At 46.9% G+C, this 25,569-nt stretch overlaps 1 protein-coding gene across 2 annotated transcripts in view; it reads left to right on the top strand.

Moving 5' to 3' along the window:
- Positions 1-25,569, top strand: part of LOC144762824 (lebercilin-like) — a 2,038,162-nt gene that overhangs the window by 1,964,805 nt on the left and 47,788 nt on the right. For both annotated transcript variants that reach the window (XM_078648105.1, XM_078648106.1), the window contains one exon: positions 725-878. In XM_078648105.1, the coding sequence (XP_078504231.1) occupies positions 725-878 (154 nt within the window). The remainder of the gene's footprint in view (positions 1-724; positions 879-25,569) is intronic.

Raw genomic sequence — 25,569 nt, 5'->3', positions numbered from 1 at the left:
ACATCACTCAACATCTAAGCCATAGGCTATTTAATGATGTTCGGTGGCCAGCTGCCCACAAGTGACCTCCGCCAGCTGCACCCATTCTTTGGATGAATACTAGTAAAAATACAAATGCATCCATCAAAAGTTTTTTACTTCCGAAATATCCAATTAATTTAGCATCTTTTGAAAGCTCGCAGACAAACTTATAAGAGCTCAACCATCGATTTATGTTGTTGTAGTACTCCTCATTCACAAAGCCTGTAGCAGACTGTCCGAATCATTGGTTGATATTGTTACTAATTTCAACAGTATTGTTATTTGCTTCTAAACAACTGGTACCCTTACAAAACACACATAGCTCATTTTAATGTTATGTTAATTGTAGTTTGATAGAGCACACAGTCACCAAAGGCTTCATGCCGCTGGTATAAACCATTTACATGATCATTGCATTTTAGAGAGCATATGGTGAAGCAGAGATAAATGTAATTAACATCATAATGCTTTCCTAAAGAACCAAGCCTTCAAAACCCATCTAAATTGAAGTTATTCAAATTCAGTAATGATTGTTCATGTCAGCTAAGGACATGTATATTTTGCATTATTTGCACAGACCAATAAACTACATAGTTATGCTGCACAGATCTACCCTGAATTCTTTAGTGATTTGAGCCGTTATTTTTAAAAGAAAAATTCCCATAAGCTATCATGATGTGCTATTTCTTTATTATTCTTTTAGGAAGAGGACAATTTGAAGAATGAGCGGAAAATAGAAAAAAAATACCTTATGACTGAAATGGTGAGGCAAGAAAAGGACAATGTGAGGAAACAGGCGCTAAAGAAAGAGCGAAAACATCAAGTATGGGAAGCAAAAGCTCAGATACTTCGCAGTGGTAAGAATTGCGATTCTCCTATTATCATGACTAGAGAAACTGGTTTTCATTAAAGACACGGAGGCTAACATTATGCATAACACTTTTAATGCAGTCTCCAAGCAGCCGCATACATCACAAAGTAAAAGGTTCAAGAATAGAACAATAGGAACATATAAAAGGCATGAGCCAACAACAATCTACCTCTTTTAAATGTGGTGGAGAAGAAAATAAATCCAACATTTTAATCTTCCAACGTTTGTTTTAAACCAATCGCAAAATGAAGGACGAAGATGAATGAGGAAGGAACCAAAAGGCCAAACTTCTCAAAATGATGAAAGGTTACCTGAAAGAGAGAAAGATATAAGCATTTCCAGAAAGGGCAGAATGACAAGCAATGCACAATGCAACCTAATCAATATGAAGTTATAAATAAGACAACTAAATCATAAATAATGTTTCAATCAATAGAAACATTTTCCATCAAAGGTACTCGAGATGATGAGCAAAAAAATATATATAATGTAAGCCTTAGCCTTCCAAGGGGAGGGATGGGTGGGATAATGTTAGCCTCCATATCTTTAATGAAATCCAGATTCTCTAGTCATGATAATAGGAGAATCGTAATTTCATTACAAGAACGGAGGCTACATTATGCTTGTTGGAAGCTTTGTAAGACTACATCAGACATGTGTTCAATTGGTTTGCAGTAATGTTGTTCGAAAGTGCTAACATTAGACCAGTCAGCCGCTTTAAGAATATCGTTCAACTTACCACCAGACCAGAAAGATTTACTGGCCATAGCATCTCTAAGTGAGTGAACTTGGAATTTGTTTTTAACCAGCACCTGCTAAATTCATGAACATTTTGACTCATCTGGCAGTAGGTGTCGAAGTTATAGCTCTATGAGGTTTAACAAAGTATATAAGTAACTGGTTCACACCCTGAGCACGAAGACCATTCATTCTGCGATCGTACTCTCTCATGCAATCTACCACACATAGTTTTGGGAATAAATCAAAGTATGGATAAAAAATTGAATCAGACATAGTCTTGGTTCTCCAAATTAGTTCAAATCTGACACAAAACATATTATAGGATCAATTAGTAATTTCAAGAGCTTTGACATCAGAAATCCTGCAGCAAGAATTTAAACATAGCTGTGTGGCGAGCTTGATGAATAGTGATTTCCTACTCAAGTGAGTATTAGGCCAATTAAGATCAAGAATTAACTTAACGTCCCAGAGAGACTCTTATCTGGGCTTAGGAGGTCTCCTTAGTCGAATACTCTTCATTACTCTACAAACAATAACGTTCTTACCTACCGTTTTACCGTTGACGAGGGCGTTGCCTGCGGAGATAGCCGATCTATAGCAATTGATTGTTCTATAGCTGAGACCTCTTTTGAATTGTTCTAAAAGGAAGTTTACTATGTCAACAATAGGTGCTAACAAGGAATCCAAGTTCATTTACAGGCACCAGCTTCTCCATATGTTGTTATACCTGTGGTGAGTACCTAGGGCCCATGACTCTCCGAGGAGAGTTGCAGCTGTTGACGAAAGTCCTGAGATTTCATTGGATCTCCTGACACTCTCCAGGCAAGAAGGTTCAAACTCCCAGTCAGAATTAGGGGGTGACCTCCTCCATCTAAGTCTGTTAGAAGATTCTCTTGGGTAGAAATTAAGACGGGGGTTGCAAGCTAGTTCTAGAGTGGTGGGGAACCAGGCCTGAGATGGCCAAAAGGGAGTTATTAGGACAAGGCAGCACTGGTCCTGTCCCACTTTCTATAGAACTCTCTCGATCATGGCAAATGGTGGGAAAGCATATGCTTTGATTCCTTTCCAAGACTGGAGAAAGGCTTACACTGACAGAGCACCCGGGTCGGGCATTCAACTGAAGTATTTTTCCACCTGAAAAGTTAATCTGCTTGTAAAGAAATCTATTTCTAGGGGTCCCTAAATCTTATTGAGACATCTGAATACGGAAACATTGATCTTCCAATCGCTGTGATCTAAGAGGAATCTCGAGTTACAATTCGCCGAGATATTCATTTTCCCTGGGAGGTATTCTGCTCTGAGAGCGATCTTGTGTTCCAGGCAGAACATCCAACGTTTTTGGGCTAAGTTCGAGAGGTCCGCAGATTTGGTATCTCCCAGACAACCGCGGACATGTTGTCCATCTTTAAAATGACTGATCTTCCCTGGATAGAATGTTTGAAGCTCATCAAAGCGTAAAGGTCAGCTGTTAGTTCCAAGTAGTTTATGTGCTGAGAGGATTCCTCTTGCGCCTGTATTCTTTTTTTTTGTCAAATCTGTTTTTATTATTTTAAGATTACACTGAGCAATATCAGGCATTGCATACAGAAGCGTACAATCATGCAGAGGTTATTTGTCAGTACATGAGCGTGTGGCCACAGTGATTTTACATGTATTCAAGCTTTACTGCAAATGAAACAATGAATGCTCACCCAGGAGCTATCTGTACTGTGTTCTGCTAGTTCTGATGCAGTCTCTAGGTTACAGTAGAAAAGCTGTGTGTCAACCTCCCAGTTACTTGTGTGGTCCAATGCTGACCGTTCAGCTTGATCAATGAAACAGATGATTTACTTACAAAGCAAAGGAACAATAACAATGGCAGCGTAAACTGTGTGTACATGCTTAACTCCCTCCCCCTTACCTTTATCCCCACCCCGCCCCCCGGGGCCACTTGTACGCTCCTCAGCTACAGCCGTGCTAGTGTAGTTGCACTCGTGCCAAAGTAGAGCAGTAGAAAGTGGGACCATACTATCTCAGCAGTGCAGTGGCCTGTGGCATGCCTCCGCCTGCGTGGTCCTTATCTGCTCCCTCCGTGTGTCTCATGTGGCCTTCCCTTTCCAGTCGCTGTAACGCACAGAGCATCTGTTCCCAATGGTCCGCTATAGGCTCCTTCCGTAACCCCATTGTTTCCTCCCTCCAGATGGCAGTCCCCTCTGCCCTAGCCCATGCCTGAAATGAGGAACTCCATGCCCATGTGTGCGGCGGGTCATGTGCCTTCCATCTCCTTGTGAGGAGGCACTTTGCCACCACGAGCCCCAGATCAAAGAATTGGGACGTTACCTTGTCTTTAGGGGACCACTGGGAGTGGTGCAGGATGTACTCGGGCCAGTCAAACGGTTTGGTACGACCCGTGCTACCCTGCAGCAGCCCACTAATTGCGCGCCAATAGATGCCCAACACAGGACAGCTCCACAGCATGTGCAAGAACCCCGCCCCCAGCTCAATACACCCAGGTCACAGTGCATCATTATGATGAAAATACCTGTTGATCAGCTCTGGTGTGAGATAAGCCCTGTGGACAATGAATAACTAGATTTGGCGGAGCCACATATTTCTGGGGATACGCACGGGGCATTTAAGTATCCTTTCCCACTCCGTATCCACCAGTGGCCGCCCCAGGTCCAGTTCCTATTTGCATCGAAGCAGGCCTAAGCTAACAGCCGTGTGCTCCCTCAACGATGCCGCGAACCAGGGGCCTGTCTCTCCCCATGACGTGCAAGTATTGCATGGTTAGATGCTGGCTTGGCTCCGTGGTCATGTCCCCCCATTTGGCAGTCAATCTCGCCATCAAGGAATGGTGCGTCAAAACCCCCCCGGGCGGGAGCCCTTCCTCTGCCACCAGGGTCTCGTATGGTATGAGCTCACCATCCCGGTATAGATCTCCAAGCGTACGAACATCGGCCTCCCACCATTCCACAAGCACAGGAGCCATAAGCACCCCTCCACCACTAGGGGAACCCTCTAGAGGTATGGGGAGTGCGAAAGGGACTGTATTGCAGGTGAGATATAGGGCCCTTCGGTAGCACTTGTATGCCACAGCTAAGAGGAGCGGCGTCGGCCGCGTGACTCTAGCAAGAGGATGGAAAAGTCTGGTTATTTGTTCTAGTGAGTATGGCGGCATTTTTGTGGCTGTATCATCCCTGCCCCTATCCGCCAGCCAGCGAGCAACCCATTGCAACTGAGCGGCCAGAAAGTAGCCAGGCCTCCCCGATCCGTCGGCAGGTATAATTTCCCCAGCGCCAACCTGTGCCTAGCAGTGCCCCAGACAAAGTCCCGCAACATCCTATTGAGCATGCTAAAGAAGGGGGCTGGAATAAATAGTGGCAAATTAACAAAGTAGTACAGGAGACGGAGGAGCATGACCATTTTGGCGAGCGCCACCCTACCTGTAGTCGTTAGTAGAAGTGTACTCCAAAAGCGCACCTGCGATTTAAGCGCCTTGACTGCCCTTCCCAGGTTCCCATCAAACAGATCAGATGGGTGGCGGTAGATTTATATCCCCAGGTATTGGAAGGTACCCTCTTTCCACTGGACCTGTGTACAGTCAAGACAGTATTCCGGGTCCGCGGTCCCTGCGCTAAAAGCGTAAAGACAGGATTTACCTGCATTCACTCGAAGCCCTGAGATGGTGGCAAAGGTCTGCAGCAGCTGGGCCAGCCGCCCTAGCATGCGCCCCATGTGCCTCACATACACCAACAGGTCATCAGCATAGAGCGACACCTGATGGACCGTGTCCCCCAGTGGTATACCATCCCCCAGAGTCGCCCGTATAGCCACCGCTAGGGGCTCCATTGCCAGTGCGAACAGCAACGGGGACAGGGGGCACCACTGCTGGGTGCCCCGGCCCACCGGTACCGCTTCAGAGATGTAAGGGCCTAGCCCCATTCGGACTGTGGGATTCTTGTATAGCAGGTCGACCATATTGAGGAACCCCATGTCCAACCCGTAGTGTAGCAGCACCACTGACAGATAGCCCCATTCTAGGCAATCAAACGCCTTCTTCAGATCTAGGATAAGATATCCCGCTCTGGGACACACATGCGTGGCCTCGGCTGCCACCCTGAAATACCTCCTGAGATTCAACGAGATGGACCTCGCATGGACAAACCCGTTCTGGTCTGCTTGTACTAAATGGTGGACCACTGGTGCCAAACGTTCCGCTAGCATTTTTGCGAGGATTTTATAATTCACATTAAGCATCGCCAGGGGTCTATATGATCCTAAAGCTGTGGGGTCTCTGTCTGGTTTAGGCAGGGAGACCAGGAACGCCTCCAATATTGAAGGGGGCAACGATCCTTCCTCTACCGCTGTACTGTATAGCGCGTGAAGTAACGGCACCAAGGACTCGCGGTATGCTTTATAGTACTCAGCAGGCAAACCGTCCGGCCCCAGCGTTTTCCCGGATGCCAGTGACTGGATCGCCTCCCCAATTTCCTCTAAGGAGAGAGGTTCATTGAGCGCCTCTCTATGCTCCTCTGAGGCTGTGGGCAGTTGGATAGAATCCAGAAACCCCTCTAGAAGATGCCTGGGGCCAACTCCTTTGGCCTTGTACAACTGCCTATAGTGATCAGTGAGGGCACGGTGAATTTCGCGCTGCGTATACACCAGCGTCCCATCCACCCTGGGAATTGCTCCTATCGGGGCGCGGTTACCCTCCTGCCATATCAACCAAGCCAATAGGCGGCCCGCTCTATCTGCCCTGGCGTCCGTTCTGGGCATGTGTGCCGAATAGTTGTGACATCTGAGCCGCTCCAGAAGCTCCGCATGTTGGGCACGGAGATCCTCCAACCTGCGCGAGTGCCTGCCCCCTCCCTCTCCTTCCTACTCGTATTGTAATATCTCATCTTCTAAGCGCGCCAGGGAGTCTGAAAGCGTTCTACTTATATTCCATGTGGTCCCCAAGCAGTGCCCCCGGACAGCCACATTGTGGGCGTCCCACTCCACTAACGCGTTGCTCGCCGTCCCTTCATTAATGTCAAAATATGTTAAAATAGCCATACCTCGGGACGAGCGAAACTCTGAGTCTTCCAGCGCGCATGGTTGAAGTCGCCACGTGGGCACCGCCTCCCAGCTGATCCGAAACCACAGGGGGTTGTGATCGGAGTGTGTCCGCCCTAGGTATTCTGACTGCGCAATAAGCAAGAGCAATTATTGGGAACCCACTATCCTGTCTAATCGGACATGCAAGTCATGGACTGCTGAGTAATTGGAGTAGATTCTATCCATCGAGGGGAGTATGCCCCACAAGTCCTGCAGCGCCCAGTTTGAGAGCCAGTCCCTAAGCACCTGCGCTTTGGACTCCGCCACTGTGGCATGGAGGGGAGAAAAGATCTGTCCAGCACCAAATAAAAATGCCCGCCTAGCAACCAAGGGATCCCAGCATAGGGGCGCACACACCGTCAAAGCTGATCGTAATACACGATCAGCTGGTGGCTCGTGGATACGGTGAGGAAAGTCGCCTGGCAACGCGAGGACGAAGCGCCTCCGTTGCCAAGGTGCCTTCCTTTAATGGCTGACGCGATACCGAGGCGTGCCAGAGCCCGCGCCTCCCATCAGAGGGGGGGAGGTGTCTCACTGACACTGGCTTTTCCTCAGGAGGGATCTTTGAAATTAGAAGCGGGCCATCACATTTAGCTTAAGTCGTGAGTAACGGTAACTCATTGACAGTGGTACATGGAAATAAAAACGGGTAACAATTCAGGCAAGATTAAGAAACATATGACTAAAAACGTATGACGATACTGACTCGAGTTAGCAGATTGGGGTAAATTCAAGGGGAAGTCAATCTCCGGTCAAAGGGAGAGGGAAGGCAAGGGGGGAAAAGGGAGATCTCCGTAAATTGGAGATCAGTATCACGGTAGGAGAGAGGGGGGGTAAGTCCCACATACTGAATAAAATACTCTAAAATGGTACAAATAAAACAGTTAAGAGCAAGTATAAAAGTTAAACTTACCTGCTCGGAGCCACATTTAAAAGAGGCAGATTATTGTTGGCTCATGCCTTTTATATATTCCTATTGTTCTATTCTGGAACCTTTTACTTTGTGATGTATGCGGCTGCTTGGAGACTGCATTAAAAGTATTATGCATAATGTAGCCTCCGTTCTTGTAATGAAATTCAGCAGTTGCTTCACCAGTAGTTTACTTTTGCATTGGGCTAAAGAATGTTTTAAATAACATTATGACTGGATCCAAACATAAATGACTTAGACATACTATATTTAAGTATGTAGTTTGTTTGCTACATGTCAAAAATATCCAACTTAGGTGTAACTCTTTTTTATTAGCATTTGCGTTGTACATACAGTTGCAGCTCTGCAGCAAATAATTTGCAGTGAACTTTAAAGTTTTGATATATTTCTCATACATTCAGCTCTACTGTGACCTGCGCTATCAACATACTTCTCCTGGTGCATGCGAGGCAATCTGTATTCTTAAATATGAAAAGGTATAACTTAAGGAGGGTGAGAACTTACCCCCATAAACTGAAACTGTGAAATCCCCCCCACCTCCCTCCCCACCATTGGTATGCATATTGCTAGTTCGACTGCCACGCCATTGTGAAGAGATTGGACCCGGCCAGAGTTCAATTTACCTCAGAAGTGTCTTCCTTTGCTGTTAGACGAAGGAGGCGGAGGTACTTCGGAAACATAATTTCATTGCATTCTGTTGACAACAGGGTCAGAATGGGCCTCCATACCTCTTTAAATCTGGACACAGAGCCTGTGAGGGAGGCCTGAATGGGTTCCATCCCTAGAATGTACCATAGTTTATGGAGCCAACCTGTGTGTGTGGGTACCGTTTGCATGCCCCAGTGCGTTCAAATATTTTGAAGCGCCGCCCCCAGAGCTAAGCACATCTGTTTTCCTTTGCGGAACTTCAGTGGAAATGTTAGAGGGTTGGGTAAGCCTAATAACACGTAGGCCGGGAGTCTCGGGATCTGTGTCTCGAACTGCCCATCGATGTCATCCAAGATTTGAGGCCAATATTTAGACAGAACCAGGCAGTCCCACAACAAGTGTAGCAAGGTCCCATCCTTCACGTATCCCCACCAGCATGTAGGACTACGGCCTGGGTTCCCCTGGTTTAGGCAGGCAGGTGTCAGATACCAGTATGTAACTATCTTGAAGGCAGTTTCCTTACTGGCAGCGTTTTGCGCTGTGTGTTTGGCCCTATAATAGATATTCCCCCATTCCTTCTTTGAGAGGTCCCTTTCCTAGCTCTTTCATCCAACGTCTCTGCCTGGGGGTAGGCTCTGTGGGGGCCGGCATGCGCAGTACTTCGTATAGCTCGGAAATCAACTTTTTATCCGATACCTCTGCGACCAGCAATTTTTCGTATTTCGTCAGTTTTCAATTAACTTTGGGATGTATGTCGGGGTGTAGGAGCCAATGTATGATCTGCATATAGTGATACCTTTCTGTCTCTGGGAGTGTGTAATCTTGCCGCAATTGTGAGAAGGGGATAATCCCATCTACGTCAAACAAGTGACCTGCTGATTTACAAGGCATGGCTTGCCAAGCTCTGATTCTCCACGTGGGAACCGGTCAGACTGCTTCGAATCACGGAGCCGCCACTCCATGAGTGTGGGGTCCTTTTACTCGAACCATCAGACTCTCAGCTACTCCACCAGGGAGTTTTGATCTTTTTGCCATTACCTTGGCCACATCCTTGGAAACCCTTCCTCCTTTTGAGCTACCAACCTAGCTCCATAGCTAGTAACACCCCCAGTGACCAGTCCTCTACTCTCTGGGTCCTCCATTTCAATGAATGGATGAAGCTTCATTTCTCGCCAGACATTGAATAGCTACAATCTGGGAAAACCACATCCACAAGAGATGTCCGCTCACAAGAAGTGGAGTACCTTACATCATATTATTTAAACAACGTCCACCACTCTAGTTCTTGAACCTGGATTACAGCTGACCCAACTACGTCACTGCCTTTCCTTGTTACCTACAAGCAGCATCTGGCATCCTGTTTTATCCTCTCACAAATTATTATAAATACAGACTAGATCTACCATCTCTGCAATGATAAGTACCTGTGGCACTCCTGATGAAGGCACCTTCAGTGCTGAAACGTGCGTCGAGAATTTATTCCACACAGCCACTTTGTACTAGTCCTTGTTTTTATAATTGTCTTTAGTATCATAAATTGTGTATCTGAGATTGTTCAGACCAAACTGTCAACTAAAATTATCATAATTCATTATGCATGTATGATATCGAGTGTGCAACAGATTGTGTATCTGACAATTTTTCTAAATGCATTATTTTTTTAATAAAAATATGAATAAAATGAAATCCCATGTTTTAGCAAAGTCAATTTTCTTTACACTGAGTTCATAATCATCATTTGCTCTTTGATGTACAATATGTTAATGTAATATGTATTGATTGAACTGCCTAGGAATCCTTTTTGCGATTGTTGCCAAGCTCTGAAAGCCTTGCCGTCCAACACCGGGGAGAATTTCTTGTTCTCTGGCAAGGGCGTCATTGAAGAGGGGAATGTCGTAAGTGCTCGTCTCATAGCCACCTCCTCTCCTGAGTCCATCACTGCTCTGGTAATAGGGGACACCTGTAGGCCCTGCGGCCTATCAGCCTTTTTCAAAAAGGGAACCTTCCACAGAGAGATCTGAGCCACCGCTCCATCTTGGAACAACCACCACTTTTCTGACTCCTCTCTGTTCCATTCAACCAGGTATCTCAGTTGAGCTGCTCTATAGTACTCCACTAGATTCGGAATCCCTAGCCCTCCCTCTTCGGCCCTCAGATAGCCCACTTCTTGGCGCATGCGTGGTCTCGCACCTGCCCATATGAAATGAAGCATATCTTTCTGCAATGCATTGAGTGCCCCTTTGGTGACCTGACCGGTTGCTTATGGACCAGATATAGTGCTTTCGGTAGACCCGATATTTTGATCGTGGCCAAGCGACCCTTTAGTGACATCTGATGGTGCCTCCGTGTCTGTAGATCTTTCGTGATCTGTCGGACGAGATTATCATAGTTCATGGTGATCGTTTGTTGCACCGATGGAGCCAATTCAATCCCTAAGTACGGTATAGAGTCTGTTACTTGGATCCGCGAGAACGGATCTCCCTCCATCAATGAGCCCATCCGTGCACCGGCTAGATTTAGAATCTGTGACTTCTCGATGTTGACTTTAGAGACGAGACTCTACTGTGTCTGTGGGTACAGTCTCTGATTGTCTCAGCAGAAGAAAACGGGTACCGACTCATTCATCGAGTCCATTGCAGGATTCCGTGTCCTGAAAGCACCGCCGAGAGCAATACCACGCTTTGCAATGCAACCCTGGTCTCACAGACTCCGTCAACAAGCCGCTGCTTGCACCACATCCTGTGGGCACCGCACTCCGCAACGCTTAGCTAGACGCTGCCCAACCCGAACATCGGCCGGCGGAGGTGGAGGTGGAGCCTATCAGTAGGGTGTGTCCCCCAATCAATACATGAGCCAAGAGTCTTCCTTTGATTTTGGCCTCCCTTTCCCCCACCGTCCCCTTGAACTGCTTATCACCTAAAATAGCCACCCCCGCCTTTTTATCCGGGGTAGATGAGAAGAACTGTTGGGGGAAGAATTGGGATCTCATTTTATCCCAACCTTTGGAGAGGAGATGCGTCTCTTGGAGAAGGCACACATCCGCCTCCATGTTTTCCAAATAGGAAAGGATGGACCTCTGTTTAGTGGGATAGTTAAGGCCTCTCACGTTGAGAGTGAGAAATTTCATTGTGGACTGGGACATGACTTGTTGTGGGGATTGTACCATTGATGGCCTGTCTCTGGATCCTTGTGATTTCCCTTCCCCCTTGTCTCCCAAGCCTTGCCTGACCTCCAGTGCATGAGGCCCATCCCCTCGGCGCAATTACCCTGCATACCAGTGTCCCATCCTCCCCTCCCGAACCCCAACTGTGAGTCCTGTTAAACCCCAAAATGACCAGGGCCCGCCAAACATGTTTTTGTGTCCTTGGTGTTCAGAAAAGTTGAGAGTATTGTGTGGCCAATTCCCCGAGTCTCCCCGCTCCCCTTGGATGACCCCGCCACCGGCCTATCCCTGCATATGTCACTTATATGTGTTCAGGGTGTCTTCATGGGGGGGGTGTCTCCTTAGGCAGCGTCTCCAGCACCGACTGTCTTTCTTGCGCTATGGTCGTGGGGTCAGGTCTCATTGCTCGCTCTGTGCTACATCCTTCCGGTGACCTTTTGCCATCTGTCTCTAGGGGTACTGATCTGCCGACTCTCCACCTCCTCCTGGAGTGGGTTCTCGATTCCCAGCACCTGGCAAGTGTCTTACATTGATCTGAGCTAATGCAATTTGCCCTGCCACTTGAAGATTAGCCAGAAAGCATGACCCCAAGTATATGCTACTCCTTGATTCCGAAGGTGTGTGGTTGGCAGACAAAACTCTCTTTGCTTTTGGAGGGTTATTAGGGACAAATCTTGGTAGAGGGCGATGGGATGTCTTGATATCTTAGGGGTTGTGGTCTCTGGCTAGTCATAGTAGGCGCTCTTTCAGTTGGAAATCCAGGATGTAGGCCAGGATATCCGGCGGGGGTGCCGGCGCTCGACGCGGGAGACTCACTCTGTGCGCCCTATCTATTTTAATCTCAAAGTCCAGTGGGGCATCCAGTACACTCCTGAAAAGGCCTTGTAAGTATTGCGAGATGTCCGGGCCTTCTTCTTTGGGTGGAACTCCCTTAACACAGATGTTATTAACCGAGAGCGATTCTCCAGGTCTTCTGTGTGTGCCTGAAGATCAATCTGCTGAGCCTTGAGCCGGAGAACCTCTTGCTGCAGTTGTTCCACTTCCTCCTCCCGGGCTTGCTCTTGATCTTCGATGGAGGACACACGCTCTCCCACTGCATCGATGTCCCACCGTATCGCCTTCATCTCTCTCGCTATTTCCCCTTTCAGCTTCTGTATGTCTTCTCTCAACGAGCTATAGAGCGTCTCCAAGAAGGAGCGAGTGACCGGGGCTTCGGGGGGATCTGTGTCCTGTCCATCTTGCGTTGTTGGGGAGAGTCTCCCCTCACCGCTACTGGCCGGCGGGAGCTTGGTCAGCATCTCCTTTAGGTTCCGGTCTTTCCTGCCCCGTACTGAGGTCATGGCCGCTGCACCTCCCACCGCCGCACTGGTCCACTTTGCCCCGTCCCAGAGGGGCTTTGTGTCTTGGCCCCGGCCGATGTCTTTTCACCAGGGCGTCATCTCACTGACACCCCACGCTGTCGCTGAAGGCGCAGGGCCCGCTGGCAGCTTCTCCTTTTGGGTGCTTATCCCTGGTGGGGCCTCAGATGTCACTCCCCTTCTTCCTCCTCCGGGACTTGCTCCGTTTACCCCCATTAATGGGCCACTTGAGGGACTGCAACGTGCTCTCGGCTTGGGTGCCCAGGCGCAACAGTCCTCACAGAAGGTCCTGCGATATCACGGCTTGTCTCGCAGGTCCTGTGACCGCCAGATTACGCCTGCCCACAGTATTCACTCCCTTGCCCTGGGTGCTGCTGGGCCGTGCCTCGCCGCGTCCTCCGTCCTTGCTGGTCGCCCCAGGGGGTTCTCAGTGTCTTGGCCCTGTAAGAGTGTGCCACATCTTCCTCCCTGACCACAGGTCCTCCGGTATCACACTCTCTCTGTCCTGGCGGCCACTCGCCAAGTATACCGGCTTCTCACTTGTGGGCTTGGGTGTCCGGCTCCCGGCGTGTCAATGTAACCGCTCGCCCAGGGGTCGCACAGCCCTCTGCCCCAGACCTCCATGCATCTGACTTCCCCAGGGCCCTGTCTTCGTCCGTTGACCGTCATCCGCCTTTGTGCCACGTCGCCGCTTCTCACCTGTGATGCCGTTGCAGCCTTGCAGCCGACCTGCAGAACCTACACCAAATGCGCAGGGGTCTCACCCATCCGGCGGTCACATTCCTCTGCTCTGGGTCCCACGCTCTGAGGGAGCGGGCATCAGCAGCAAGAGCGCAGCGTGGCCAGGTGGGGATTCTCGCTCTTGCTCTCCACCATGCGGATTTGCAGGCAGGTGCCCACTGCCGGTGGCCTCTCTCTCCCGGCAGTCTGTCCCCGAATCTCCGGCTCCTAGCTCCACCGATTTCGGCACCCTTCTCCCCGCCAACCGATCTTGTTGGGCGAATCTCTGTGGGGTAGAGTGGCAGCGTTTCAGCTCTCTGCCGTCGCTGCACCCCTCATTGGTGCTCTGCTTCAACTCTCAGCCCTTTTAGGCTCCGGCTGCAGTCACGCTGATTTGGGTCCGAGTGCTCTGTCCTGCCCGCGTGCCCCCACCACTGCATGCCTTTTACTGTCCCCTGCTGCTCACAGATGTTCCCCAGTCCGTTTCAACTGGGCCACTATTTGTCACTGAGGGGATCCGATGCGGAGAGCGGCATCAGCGGGCCCAGCCAAGCCCAGCCGCCATTTTCTTGCACCGGCCTCGCATTGTCCCGTAGCACTCACTCACACAGTAACGGGCCCTAGCCCCAGGTTTCCCCTTCCTCTCAGGTGCAGTCGGGGACAATGCATATGCCTCACCCAGTGATGTGGCTCTGTAAGGAAATACGTGCTGATTTAGGCTGGATTGGGCGCTGGGGAGCGGGGAGACGAGAGAAACATGTCTTACCCGCTCACCATCTTGGGCACGCTCCCTTCCAACTCCTTAAAATGCATTTTTTGCAATTTTCACCATATACTTCTTGATTCATTAAAAAACTTTGAATTAGAAGGCACCTTTGAAAATGTTCTGTATCAGGGGCTGAAAGGTTTTATAATGCAATTTTAGTTTAAATATATAAAAAATAAATCGCAGAACAATGAACCCTTGATCTTTTTGGAAGACATTATGTTCAGAAAAGCTGATCCTGATTATCATTACAGCAAAAAGGATAGCTGATACCCTATAGATACAGATCCAGGATAGTGAACAATGTTTAAAAGAAAGCATCCTGTTAGCAACCTATAAAAGAAAACTGGAAGAAACAAACAATGAGCTAGGCGAATATAAAGACTACCTCATGAAGTCTGAGAACAGCACAGACACACGACTGCAACTCAGAAAATGTAATTTACCTTATCAAATCTATTCCTGCGAGAACAGAAGTGGATTTATGGGATCCGCAGCCATAAAATTGGCCTAAATGATGACATTCCCTGGAGTACTCTTAGTAGATTCTGAATAGTGTTATAGGAGCATCTTACTGCGCTGCCGTGTTATCTCACTGCACTGCGGGTATAAAAGTACCTACCTATAACCCCACTCCCTGATAACCAGATCTTTCAATGAATAGTCGATAGTGAATTGATTAAAAATCGTGGTTAGAGTGGTTTTGACAGAAACTAATATTCCCCTAACTAAGGAGCCGATTAGGATCGCGGTCAATCTGCATCCTCCGGGCCGGCGGAAGCCACTGCCGGCCCAGAGGATGCTGATTCACCGCTGCGGAGGCTCCAAAGACCCACCGCCAGATTAAGATGGCTGGTGGGTCAGGAAGACCGTCCGCCGCTTTTCTGCCGCGGTCGCATTCCGACCGCGGCGGAAAAGCTCTGATATGGTGGCGGTGTCTACCAGACACCACCAGCCATATTAGGATGAGGCAGAGGACATGCTTTTCCGCTGTGGAAAAGCATGTGGTCTTTCGTTTTTGGGGGCTCGTTGCGAGCCCCCAGGGTGTTGGGGGGTGCACATGGCGGTGCCTTTTAACCTTGCGGGGGGCGCTGCAACAAGCAGCACCCGCCGCAATGTTAAACATAGGGTATGTGACCGCCAGGGTGGCGGTCACATCCTAATCTGCATGGAGGGAACGCCGCAGCCCCTGCGGATGTTCCCTCCACCTCGGGGGTGGCGGGCGGACGGACGCAGGTCCGTCCGCCATCCTAATAGGCCCCTAAGTTGTAGCATTCCTGGGCATTTGCTTTATTTGTTATCTCCAAGTATGTGGATGATGGCATAAAAGAAGCGTATAAATAAAATTATTTACCCCAGATGACACTTACTTCCTTCCAGTGAAAGTTGTATTGAAACCAATGGAGATGCTGTGTCACTCTCCAATGCTAATGTGGTGTGAAACGTGCAGACCTTTAGCGGGTATTGAAGCCTATTCCATAGACAGTTTGATGAGGCAATATCTGTTTCAACAGGATGGTTCAAGCACTCTCTTTGGTAAACAGCTGCGTTCTAGTCTCTGTCACAGACGTCCCGCATCATGTGACTACTTCTGGATCACATGATGGGACGCATTGACACTTCGGAAAGAGATTCCGATCACTTGTTCTGAACCTTCACAGCATACGGAGAGACATTGTCATAGAGGCGGACTCACCTTGATGTAGTAAGCGGGGAATATTGGGGGCAGATGATAAACGAATGCAATGAGCTGGGTCCGTTTATAATTGGAGCATGAGCACAACAGCACTACAGTCACTCGATATAAGATTTCGCATGGTACGATTAGGCACGATTAGATTCATGGATGTTTTTTGTGAGTTGGAAGTAAACAAGTGCTGTTAGATTGTATGAGGAAGGATATACACAGTTGATTATCGTGTCTTTCTCTAACTTCTCATGCATTACGCCCTTGTTTTGAAACTAGTGTGTGACTACAGGGAGCAGCCCTCGCTTCTATGATTTTTGGAGCACAAACTGCTGTGAAACTCAGTAAGAATTATTTGGTTAATTTCTCTGTGGACAACGATAAACCTTGAGGGGTGTAATGGGCTTGGGGTGAATTCCGAGTAATTACTTTTATATGATGAGTTCTAAGGCTGCATAATTGATTAACATTATGTGGAGGCACAGTCCTGATATACTGTGATTAAATGAGAGTAACGATTGGTCTTAAGGAGGTCAGCCGAACGCACTGATTTAGTTTAGAGGGGCAGAGAGGTATGGTTCTTTTAAATTATACACATATATGAATGAATTTTGCACAAATTGTTTTCACTTAGCCATATTTTCTTATTTGCTGATTATATTATAAGTGTGAATATAAGACCCATATGTGAGTACAAGGTCAGTCCTCGATCCACTTCTAATAAGGTAGAAAAGGAGGGTATGACTACGGGGATCTATTAGTCCCGACGAAAGCCAGGAAATACACAACAACCAGCTGAAACATGTCAACCCATGTGCAGAGAGGAGGGAGGAATGGTTCATAATCTACCCTCCTCTGGTTTGTTATACCTTTCTAATCCTGGCCAGCGAATCCAGGAATAAAATAGGAAATTGGATATCCCTGAGGTAGGTATAACATCTGTTTTCTGCACTTATCCTTTGCTTGATCCCTTCTCTTCTTTGTATTAGTATTGTTTTCCCCACCCTATTGTTCCATCCCATGCGTTGGTCTGCCCAGGGGTGTGTTTAGCAGTCCAATGATGAAGCATGGCACAATTTTTTGGGTGAGGGCAGTTTTTCGAACATCTTGACTTTGCCAGAAGACTCTATAATTTCCACTCCTACTTCTCTTTGTGCAATTACTCACTCATGCAAGTCATCACTCAGTGACAGCACATCTAACAGTGGATAAATGTACGCCACAGAACTCCACAGTTTCACATCTATGCCTTTGAGGAACAGTGTTTGAGACACAAATGTAGCTACAAAAACCATAACATACATAGCTTAATCAGTAAAACATGATTAATAAGAGGGACCTAATTATCTACGTCTGTCTAACCAACTCACCAATGTTTACACACTCCTGTCTGTGTGTACAAATCATCATGTACTAGCCAACATGAAGGAAAAATATCCATCACACATTGGACAACACATAGTAATGTGGATGACTGAAATCCTCAACCTAGGTAAACCCTTACATCATTGAGCATTTACTTGTAGTGAAAAAAAACCTGAAAAATCTACACATCTACATTTATGCAGATTCAGATGATACCTGTGTTGATTCAACATCTCACAATGTATTACATATCCCACTTACCAAAGCCAAGTACGGCTCTTTCATTGAATCCTATGTGAATCCTATGTGCACTTCATTTCATATCACATGTAATACATTTCCTGGACAACATACACAGTATTGGGGGAACATCACTCCAAACAAAAAGAAGACGTGGTCGGTGTGGGACATCTCACACACACATCAAACATGTGTAGGTGGCATGTCACATCACTCACTCTTGTGTCAGTACAACTATGTAGATTGTCATGTGACTTCACTCATCTTTTGATCAAGACAACAAGCCATAACAGCATGTACCCGCGTCACTACATATGCAAGACGGTCTATCATCTTTGCACCTAGACTCACTTACATCATTGATGAGGAATCTGCTGCTTGTTACAGGAGGAAAAGTTAAAGCACAATGTCAGACTCTGCACAACACTTACCCCTTTCTAGCTTCTGTTAGGCCTTCAACAGCCCATTTAGCTCTGGGTAGGCCACAAACAGGGTGCATCCCATGAGTGGAGTCAGCTTCCAGTGAGCTCCCTACGACCTGGGGAGGACTTCCCAACCTGGACCTCAACAATGGTACGGGTCCAGAGTCTTCGGTCCTCCCACCTTTTCTTGCAATGGGCACTGCGCCAGCAAATGATCCCCAGGGACTGTACTTGACAGGCAATGGTTTTCATAATGCCAAGCCTTCTTCTGATGGGCGTTGACCTGTTTACACATGTTAGAAATGGGGGTCTTTAGTTGGCAGAGGTAGGTACCTTTGTCCAAATAGGGACCCATGCTTCTAGTCAGAGTAAGGGGGATACACTTCTAAAATAACCCTTGCTCACCCCCTGGGTAGCTTGGCACGAGCAGACAGGATTATCTCAGAGGAAGTGTGTAAAGCATTTGTGAATACATACAGTAATGCAGTGAAAACACCACAAATGGACACCACACAAGTTTAGAAAAATGGTAAATCTTTATCTAAACCAACAAGACCAAATACGATACAAACCCAACATACAATACTCTTGAAGAAATAGTACTTGTGTCCTCCTGGGCCTACCGCGATACTGAATACGGCAGAGTCTAACAATTCCTGCTGACTGCGTCAATACGGGCCAGCTAAAGCGTCGACAGACTCGGACACAGTACCTTTTTAGTTGTGACCAACACGTCGGTGCGAGTCAGTCGGGGAAAACGTTGCCAATGCGTTGTGAAACAGAGCGTTGCGGCGGACGTCCTCGCAATTTGGTGCAGGCAGCGGCTCGTTGTCGGAGTCTGTGAGACCAGGGCTTGCGTTGAAGGGTGAGACGATGCTCACTGCGGTGCTGGCAGATCACAGTGCAGCGACGGAGCCGGCCGATGTTCGGGTTGGGCAGCGTCTAGCTAAGCGTTGCGGAGTGCGGTGCCCACAGGACGTGGTGCAAGCAGCGGCTTGTTGACGGAGTCTGTGAGACCAGGGTTGCATTGCAAAGCGTGGTATTGCTCTCGGCGGTGCTTTCAGGACACGGAATCCTGCAATGGACTCGATGAATGAGTCGGTACCCGTTTTCTTCTGCTGAGACAATCAGAGACTGTACCCACAGACACAGTGAGGTCTTTGCTGTTCCTGAGACCTCTAGAACAGGGGGCAATCTCAGTTCAAGCCCTTGGAGATCTTTTCTTCAAGCAGGGGGACAAAGCAAGCAGCAAAGTTCTTTTCTCCATTCCTTGTTAGCAAGTAGCCATTGCAGGCCAACCCCAGACAGCAAACAGCACAGGGGCAGTATTCCTCCTCAGCTTCTCTAGCTATTCTCCTTGGCAAAGGTTCCTCTTGATTTTCCAGAAGTGATCTAAAGTTCAGGGGCTTGGGCCCCACTTTTTATAGCACACAATCCTTTGTTCTCGGGCGGCAGAGAGGCCCTGTGCCCAGTTCAAACCAGTTCTGTCCTCTGGTGCAGCTTCCTGGCATGAGGGGGAGACAGCATTCTAGAAGGCAGACCAGGCACATTCAGGTGAAAGGAAATCTCCTCCCCTACTCCAAATGCAGCCCAGGTCTATTCAGCTCAGCCCAGCCCAGGCTCATCACTTTCTCGGGAGCAACGGCACCTTCCCAGCCCCTGACACTCCAAAACCAGAAAGGCAACCCACATCCTAGCAGAGACACACTGGATGGCTAGGCAAGAAAATACCTACTTTTTGAATGGGCCAAAACCTGGGAATCTTGCATGCCTCACAAAATCAGCCCTACACTATCGGAGACTAAATTTTGGCTTCTCCATAAAGCTTTCTGGACACCGGCACGTCTTTTCGCTCGCAACATCAGAACAGATGCATTCTGTTGGAACTGTAAGTCCGCCGAGGGTGACCTCGGCCATCTCATCCTCCAATGTGAATGTGTGGTCCCCTTTTTGGATAAAGTTTTCGGATTCATCAGTAAAGTCTTCTCTTTCTCCCCACCCAGGGAATTGCCATACGTAGTATTTGGGTTTCTCAAAGCCACGTCCCTAAATGACAATGACAGGGCCCTATTAGACCTGCTACTCATGGCTGCTGTTAAGGTAGTTCTCAACAATTGGAAAGATACCAGCTAATCTAACTTTGCCTGCTGGCTAAATTGGGTAATCAATCTCCGAGGCGCCGATAATATATCCCTTCAACACTCGCCATGGCGCCCCCCCGCGGAGGCGAATGTGGATCACCCTTGACAACTACTTTAATACCCACAAACCTCCATGAGTCTTTTTTTTTCTTTCCACTGCATTCTAGTTTGGCCGGTGCCTCTCTGTCTACATGGCTGGAGCCAAGTCAGCGCAATTAGAACGTCATCAACCTGTGGACCACCTTAGTGATACTCCTGCTAATACTGTGGCTTTTGTATCTGCAAACCTATGATTTCCTCAGTTAGTTATTTATTTATCTATTTACTTTGTGTTATATTTCTGTTAAGATATTGTTTGATTATTGGTAGTCACTGTTCTTTATCCCATTGTCAATGCTGTAACCTCTATCGTAATTCCATGTATCACAACCATTTAATCGCTATATGTATATACCACCTATGTACTCCTTTGTTTTTATTTTCTCTGAAACTGCCAATAAAAAACTTTTGAAATCGAAAACACCTAATTTTTAAAAGATATATTTACAAACACAGAATGTAAAAATAACCCTCACTAAAATATGCATTTTAACATTCTGAGGCCAGGCATACTAAACTTCTTTTTCCTACCTGGTTCCCGGGGGTGGTTATGCTTAGAAGTTGTTATAGGTAAACTCCCAATTCTACCTTACGGGAACAGGTAGCCTGGCAATGATGAAAAAATTAACTTGGCAGTATTTTACGATCAGAACCTTCCACGCACACCAGGGCATGTCCCTCTTTTCACATACACTGAACCCTGCCCACAGCGGTACCTTGGGCCTACCTTAGGGGTCGCTGACATGTAAGAACAAACATTTGCAATGCAATAGGTCTCGCATTATTAAAGTTTGAGCTATTGGTGTTGCATTATTCAGCAATGCCAATAGCTCAAACGTTAATAATGCGAGACCTATTGCATTGCAAATGCTTGTTTTAAATGGATTTAGGAACTAGTTGGATGGATGAATGAGTGAAGGGATGATGGATGGATGGATGACTGAAATAATGGCTGGATGACTGAAAGAGAGGGTGGATGGATGGATGAAAGGGTGGATGGATGGATGATTGAAAGGGTGAATGGATGAAAAGTATAGATGCAAGAGTGAGTTAACGTATGGATGGCTGACTGAACGGATGGATAAAGTAAAAGGGTGGATAGATTGATGAGCGAAAGGATGGATGGATGAGCGAAAGGATGGATGGATGAACAAAATGATGGATGGATGAGTCAAAGAGTGGATTCTGGGGCATTTCAAACCCCCACCTTTAGCAGCTACAGCCGGGGTGATGTTCTTGATGGGCCTCTTCTGTCTGCAACTTGGCAGGCAAAGGCGTGCGAGTGATAGGATGGATGGATGTGAGTAAAAATGTGGATGGATGGGAGGGTGAAAGGATGGATGGGTAGATGGATGAATTAATGATTGGATATAAGGATGGATGAATGAATGGGAAAATAGATGGATATGTGAAAGACTGGATGGATAAGTGAAAGGGAGGATGGATGGAGGGAATGATAGCTAAAAGGGTGAATGGATGAGTGAAACTGAGAATGGACAGATGATGAGAGAAAGGAAGGATGGATGAGTGGATAGGTTTAATTGATAGGTTTGGATATAGATGAGCAAGCAGACAGAATGAAGAAAGACTGAATAATGGATGAAAGAATCAATGGACGACAGATGTAAAGGTAAAATGGTAGATATCACCAGGGGGATGGAAGGATGAATGGACAGATTATTGGATGAAAGAGACAAAAGAGGTCCTTTAAAGGGAAGAAAGCCCCAATGTCAGCGAGGCCAGCCTTTCACGCTGCCCAGCATCCCCGTATTCCAGATTGGGTTCTCTGCTCAGGGGCTTTCCAGCTGGTTTTCTGGTCCAAGACATGTGCTTGTGAGATTTACAACCCAGTTAAATTGTGCAGAATATGTAATTTATAACAGACTGATGTGCTGATGAGTCTTCGGTGTGTCCAGATGTGCTGATGAGTCCTACCGGATGCTACGTTGTATGCGCTTTACTTATAACATTAAAAGTAATGTGTGGGTGCCGCGATTATACCAAAAGTAAAGAAATAGAAAGAAAATATGTATATTTCTTTACTTTTGGTATAATCGCAGCACCCACGCTTTACTTATAACATTATAAGTAAAGCGCGGGTGCCGCGATTACACCAAAAGTAAAGGAATAGAAAAAAATATCTATTTCTTTTGGTATAATCGCAGCACCTGCGTTTTACTTTTAATGTTAAAAGTAAATCGCGGGTGCCGCGAATATACCAAAAGTAAAGAAATATAACATCAAAAGTAAAGTGCGAGTGCCATGATTATACCAAAAGTCAAGAAAAAAAACACGAGGGTGGAAATCGAAACTAGTGGTGCGCGTGCACCACAGAGGAGCAGGTGGGGGGGCGAGGGAGCCTGTCGTCTGTGTCCGCGCGCTGATGCGCGTCCTAGACAACAGACGGGAATGGGCGGAGCAAAGGCAAGACATGCGCCCGCCTTTGCTCAATCGCGTGTCACGAAAGCCAATGAGAGACGGGAAAAGCAAACCCACACACACGAGCGTGTGGGTAGCTTTCTAAAACCCGTACAAGAGGCCTCGCGCTGCGCGAGCAGTGCTGCACACTTCAACGCAGACGTGAGACCTAAAAAGGAAGGTTAGGGCCCGGCAAGTGGGTGCACTTGCCAAGTCGACAAGGCAGTACCAGACTGCACACAGTCTCTGCACTGGCAGACCAGAGTTACAGTTACAGGCTGTTTATGTGGGTGGCACAGTCAGTGCTGCAAGCCCACTAGCAGCATTTGATTTACCGGCCCCGGGCACACACAGTGCACTGTACTAGGGACTGACTAGTAAATCAAAAATGCCAATCATGGAATTACTAATCCATAACACAATTTTCCAGAGGGAGCATTTGCACTTTGGCACTGAATAGCAGTGGCAAATTACCCAAAGCATCTAGACCAGCAAAACAGCAAAAACAAAGTCCAACACACAGTAAAATAAAGGCGGCAAAGACAAAAAAATACAGGGGAAACCCACACCAATGATTCCAGTTCTAACAACACACAAGACATGAAGCAATAGATTGTAACAACAAAAACATTGATCAATCTAGTCCTCATACACATTTATTAGAGTGTTCGCACATGCATGTGACACATCTCACTACACAACATTCGTACTCCTCACATTCTATTCATCATTTTTTCAATAAAACACTCTGTAAGACATCGGTGGACTATACTTATCCCTGGTTGTGTACTGCACAGACAAACACAGTCCACCAAAATCATGTAGAGCTTGTAGGGATTAGTAGTGTACTCTGCTGTGAGCTAAATGGGCACACACCACAACATGTAGACCTCCTGCAAGGGAGCACACTAGAAAATGTGTGTACACACTCTGTACGCACACTCTGTACGCACTTGCCACTTCAATGACATACACATGCTACATACAGCCCGACACTGGGGTGCAGACTTACACCTATCATAAATAGTACAATGCAAGCATTTGCAGGTGCCACACTGACAGATACCATTCGTATATGTTATGCACATGTGGACAACAGACAGGTATAACATACCAACTGAAACAGACTTTTAGTGGTTGCTACTTGTGTCACAAGACATACCCCCTGCTACATTAGTCACTTACACATGGATGACAAGCACAGAAAATAAGAAATTTCAGCTGTACATGGTGACTGTTAACAAGCTCAAGATCCACTGAAGTCGTATTAAAATCACGTGAGAAGGTTGCAGTACCAGTACATTTGAATTGGATCAGAAGGCCTAAATTATGTAAGCTAAATTAACTGGCATAACATAGCAGTTGAAGTAATTGCCAGAACTTATGGTATCGCACACACTCACAGTGTAGGACAACAAAAATAACTCCCTGGTCAAGGGGTTACCACAGACAACATACAGTAATTTCAACATTTAAGTCAATCTCGAAAGAGTAGTGGGCGAAGGGACTCAGTTTGGGAACTTGCTACCATAATGTCGACTACAGGGAGCAACAGCTGATAAACATATGGACAGTCCAAAGTGACTGTGCCTCTCAACCTCTGTCATTGACAATGATGGGCACTAATCTGCATTCTACCTTGTCCTGTGCATCCAGTACACACTTAATACACATTTTACAACACATCCACATGACTACAAAGCCGAATGTACATCTCCGGGCCATGGCATATGTGACATCAACTATGTGTGGCACTATGAGGGGGCCTTTGAGGAATAAGAATCTCCATAGGCACAGGGTTAAGACAACAGATCTGGCCAGAATCTGTATTTTGACTGCACACAAGCCTCTCTTGATCCTTACCTGGAAATTACAGGACACATACACACCATTTATTCTGAGACTAGACATATACAACAACATTCGTCAGGATTACTGGACAAATGTGTGTCTGTAATCTTCTTTACATTAATCTCTAGGAACTGTGTGGTAGCAAGCCACATACACATGGATGTAGGTGCTAAACTGATTCCATGCCCACCTGCAGGATATGTTGGACAATACACAAGCAAGCTCGCAGTGTCACTGTAAGACCCCAGACCGTAAACAGAGAAGGGATTGGATATTTGCAATCACTGAACATTTCCGCCCTCTTCCCATCAGGGTACAAAAGTTAGGTGGTCCGAGTTGGATATGTATTTTACACTTACTCTGTATTGGTATATAATAAATTCTTACACACCACAGTTATTATTCATGGTACATATATTCAGCGCAATGAAAGTATAGTATGCAGTATTCAAGGAATTGTATTTATTCCATATTGGTACAGTACTTGTGCTTCTAACTGCATACCATTATTCATAAATTATCTACATTACGTTCATGTAATTTAACAGTCATTACACAATTGTTGTTCTCAGTGAAAATAGGAAAGAAGGGAGGTGATAGGTAAGTGAGGGACGTGGTAAAGGTGGTGTGACAGTGTTACAGCACATTGGAATAAAAACGCCTTTACAATTGAGGTACTGGCAATGTTCCCAAAATACATCGCACATAGGATAGAAAAAATTGTTCATTTGTTCCTATGCATGTCTGGCGTCTCGTCTTGGGCTTGGAATAGCTCCTGTAGATTACGAAATTTTGGTTTGAGCCACAAACACGGGCAAGCCGAGGCACTCCGGTCGCTGTAGCTGTATACGAGAGAAGAATGATGGTCTGCACTTTTTGAAGTATACCACATGAAGACCCCATTTACTACATTTAAGACGCCGGACCAAAATTTCGTAATCTACAGGAGCTATTCCAAGCCCAAGACGAGACGCCAGACATGACGTCCGCCCCACACCATGCTCTCCACCTTGTCCTGATGAAGACCCCCACATGAGGGAAGAATAAC

Source organism: Lissotriton helveticus, chromosome 6, assembly GCF_964261635.1.
Source record: "Lissotriton helveticus chromosome 6, aLisHel1.1, whole genome shotgun sequence".
Taxonomy (NCBI): domain Eukaryota; kingdom Metazoa; phylum Chordata; class Amphibia; order Caudata; family Salamandridae; genus Lissotriton; species Lissotriton helveticus.
Note: the sequence above shows the minus strand (reverse complement) of the source record. Positions and strands in the feature narration are given on the sequence as shown.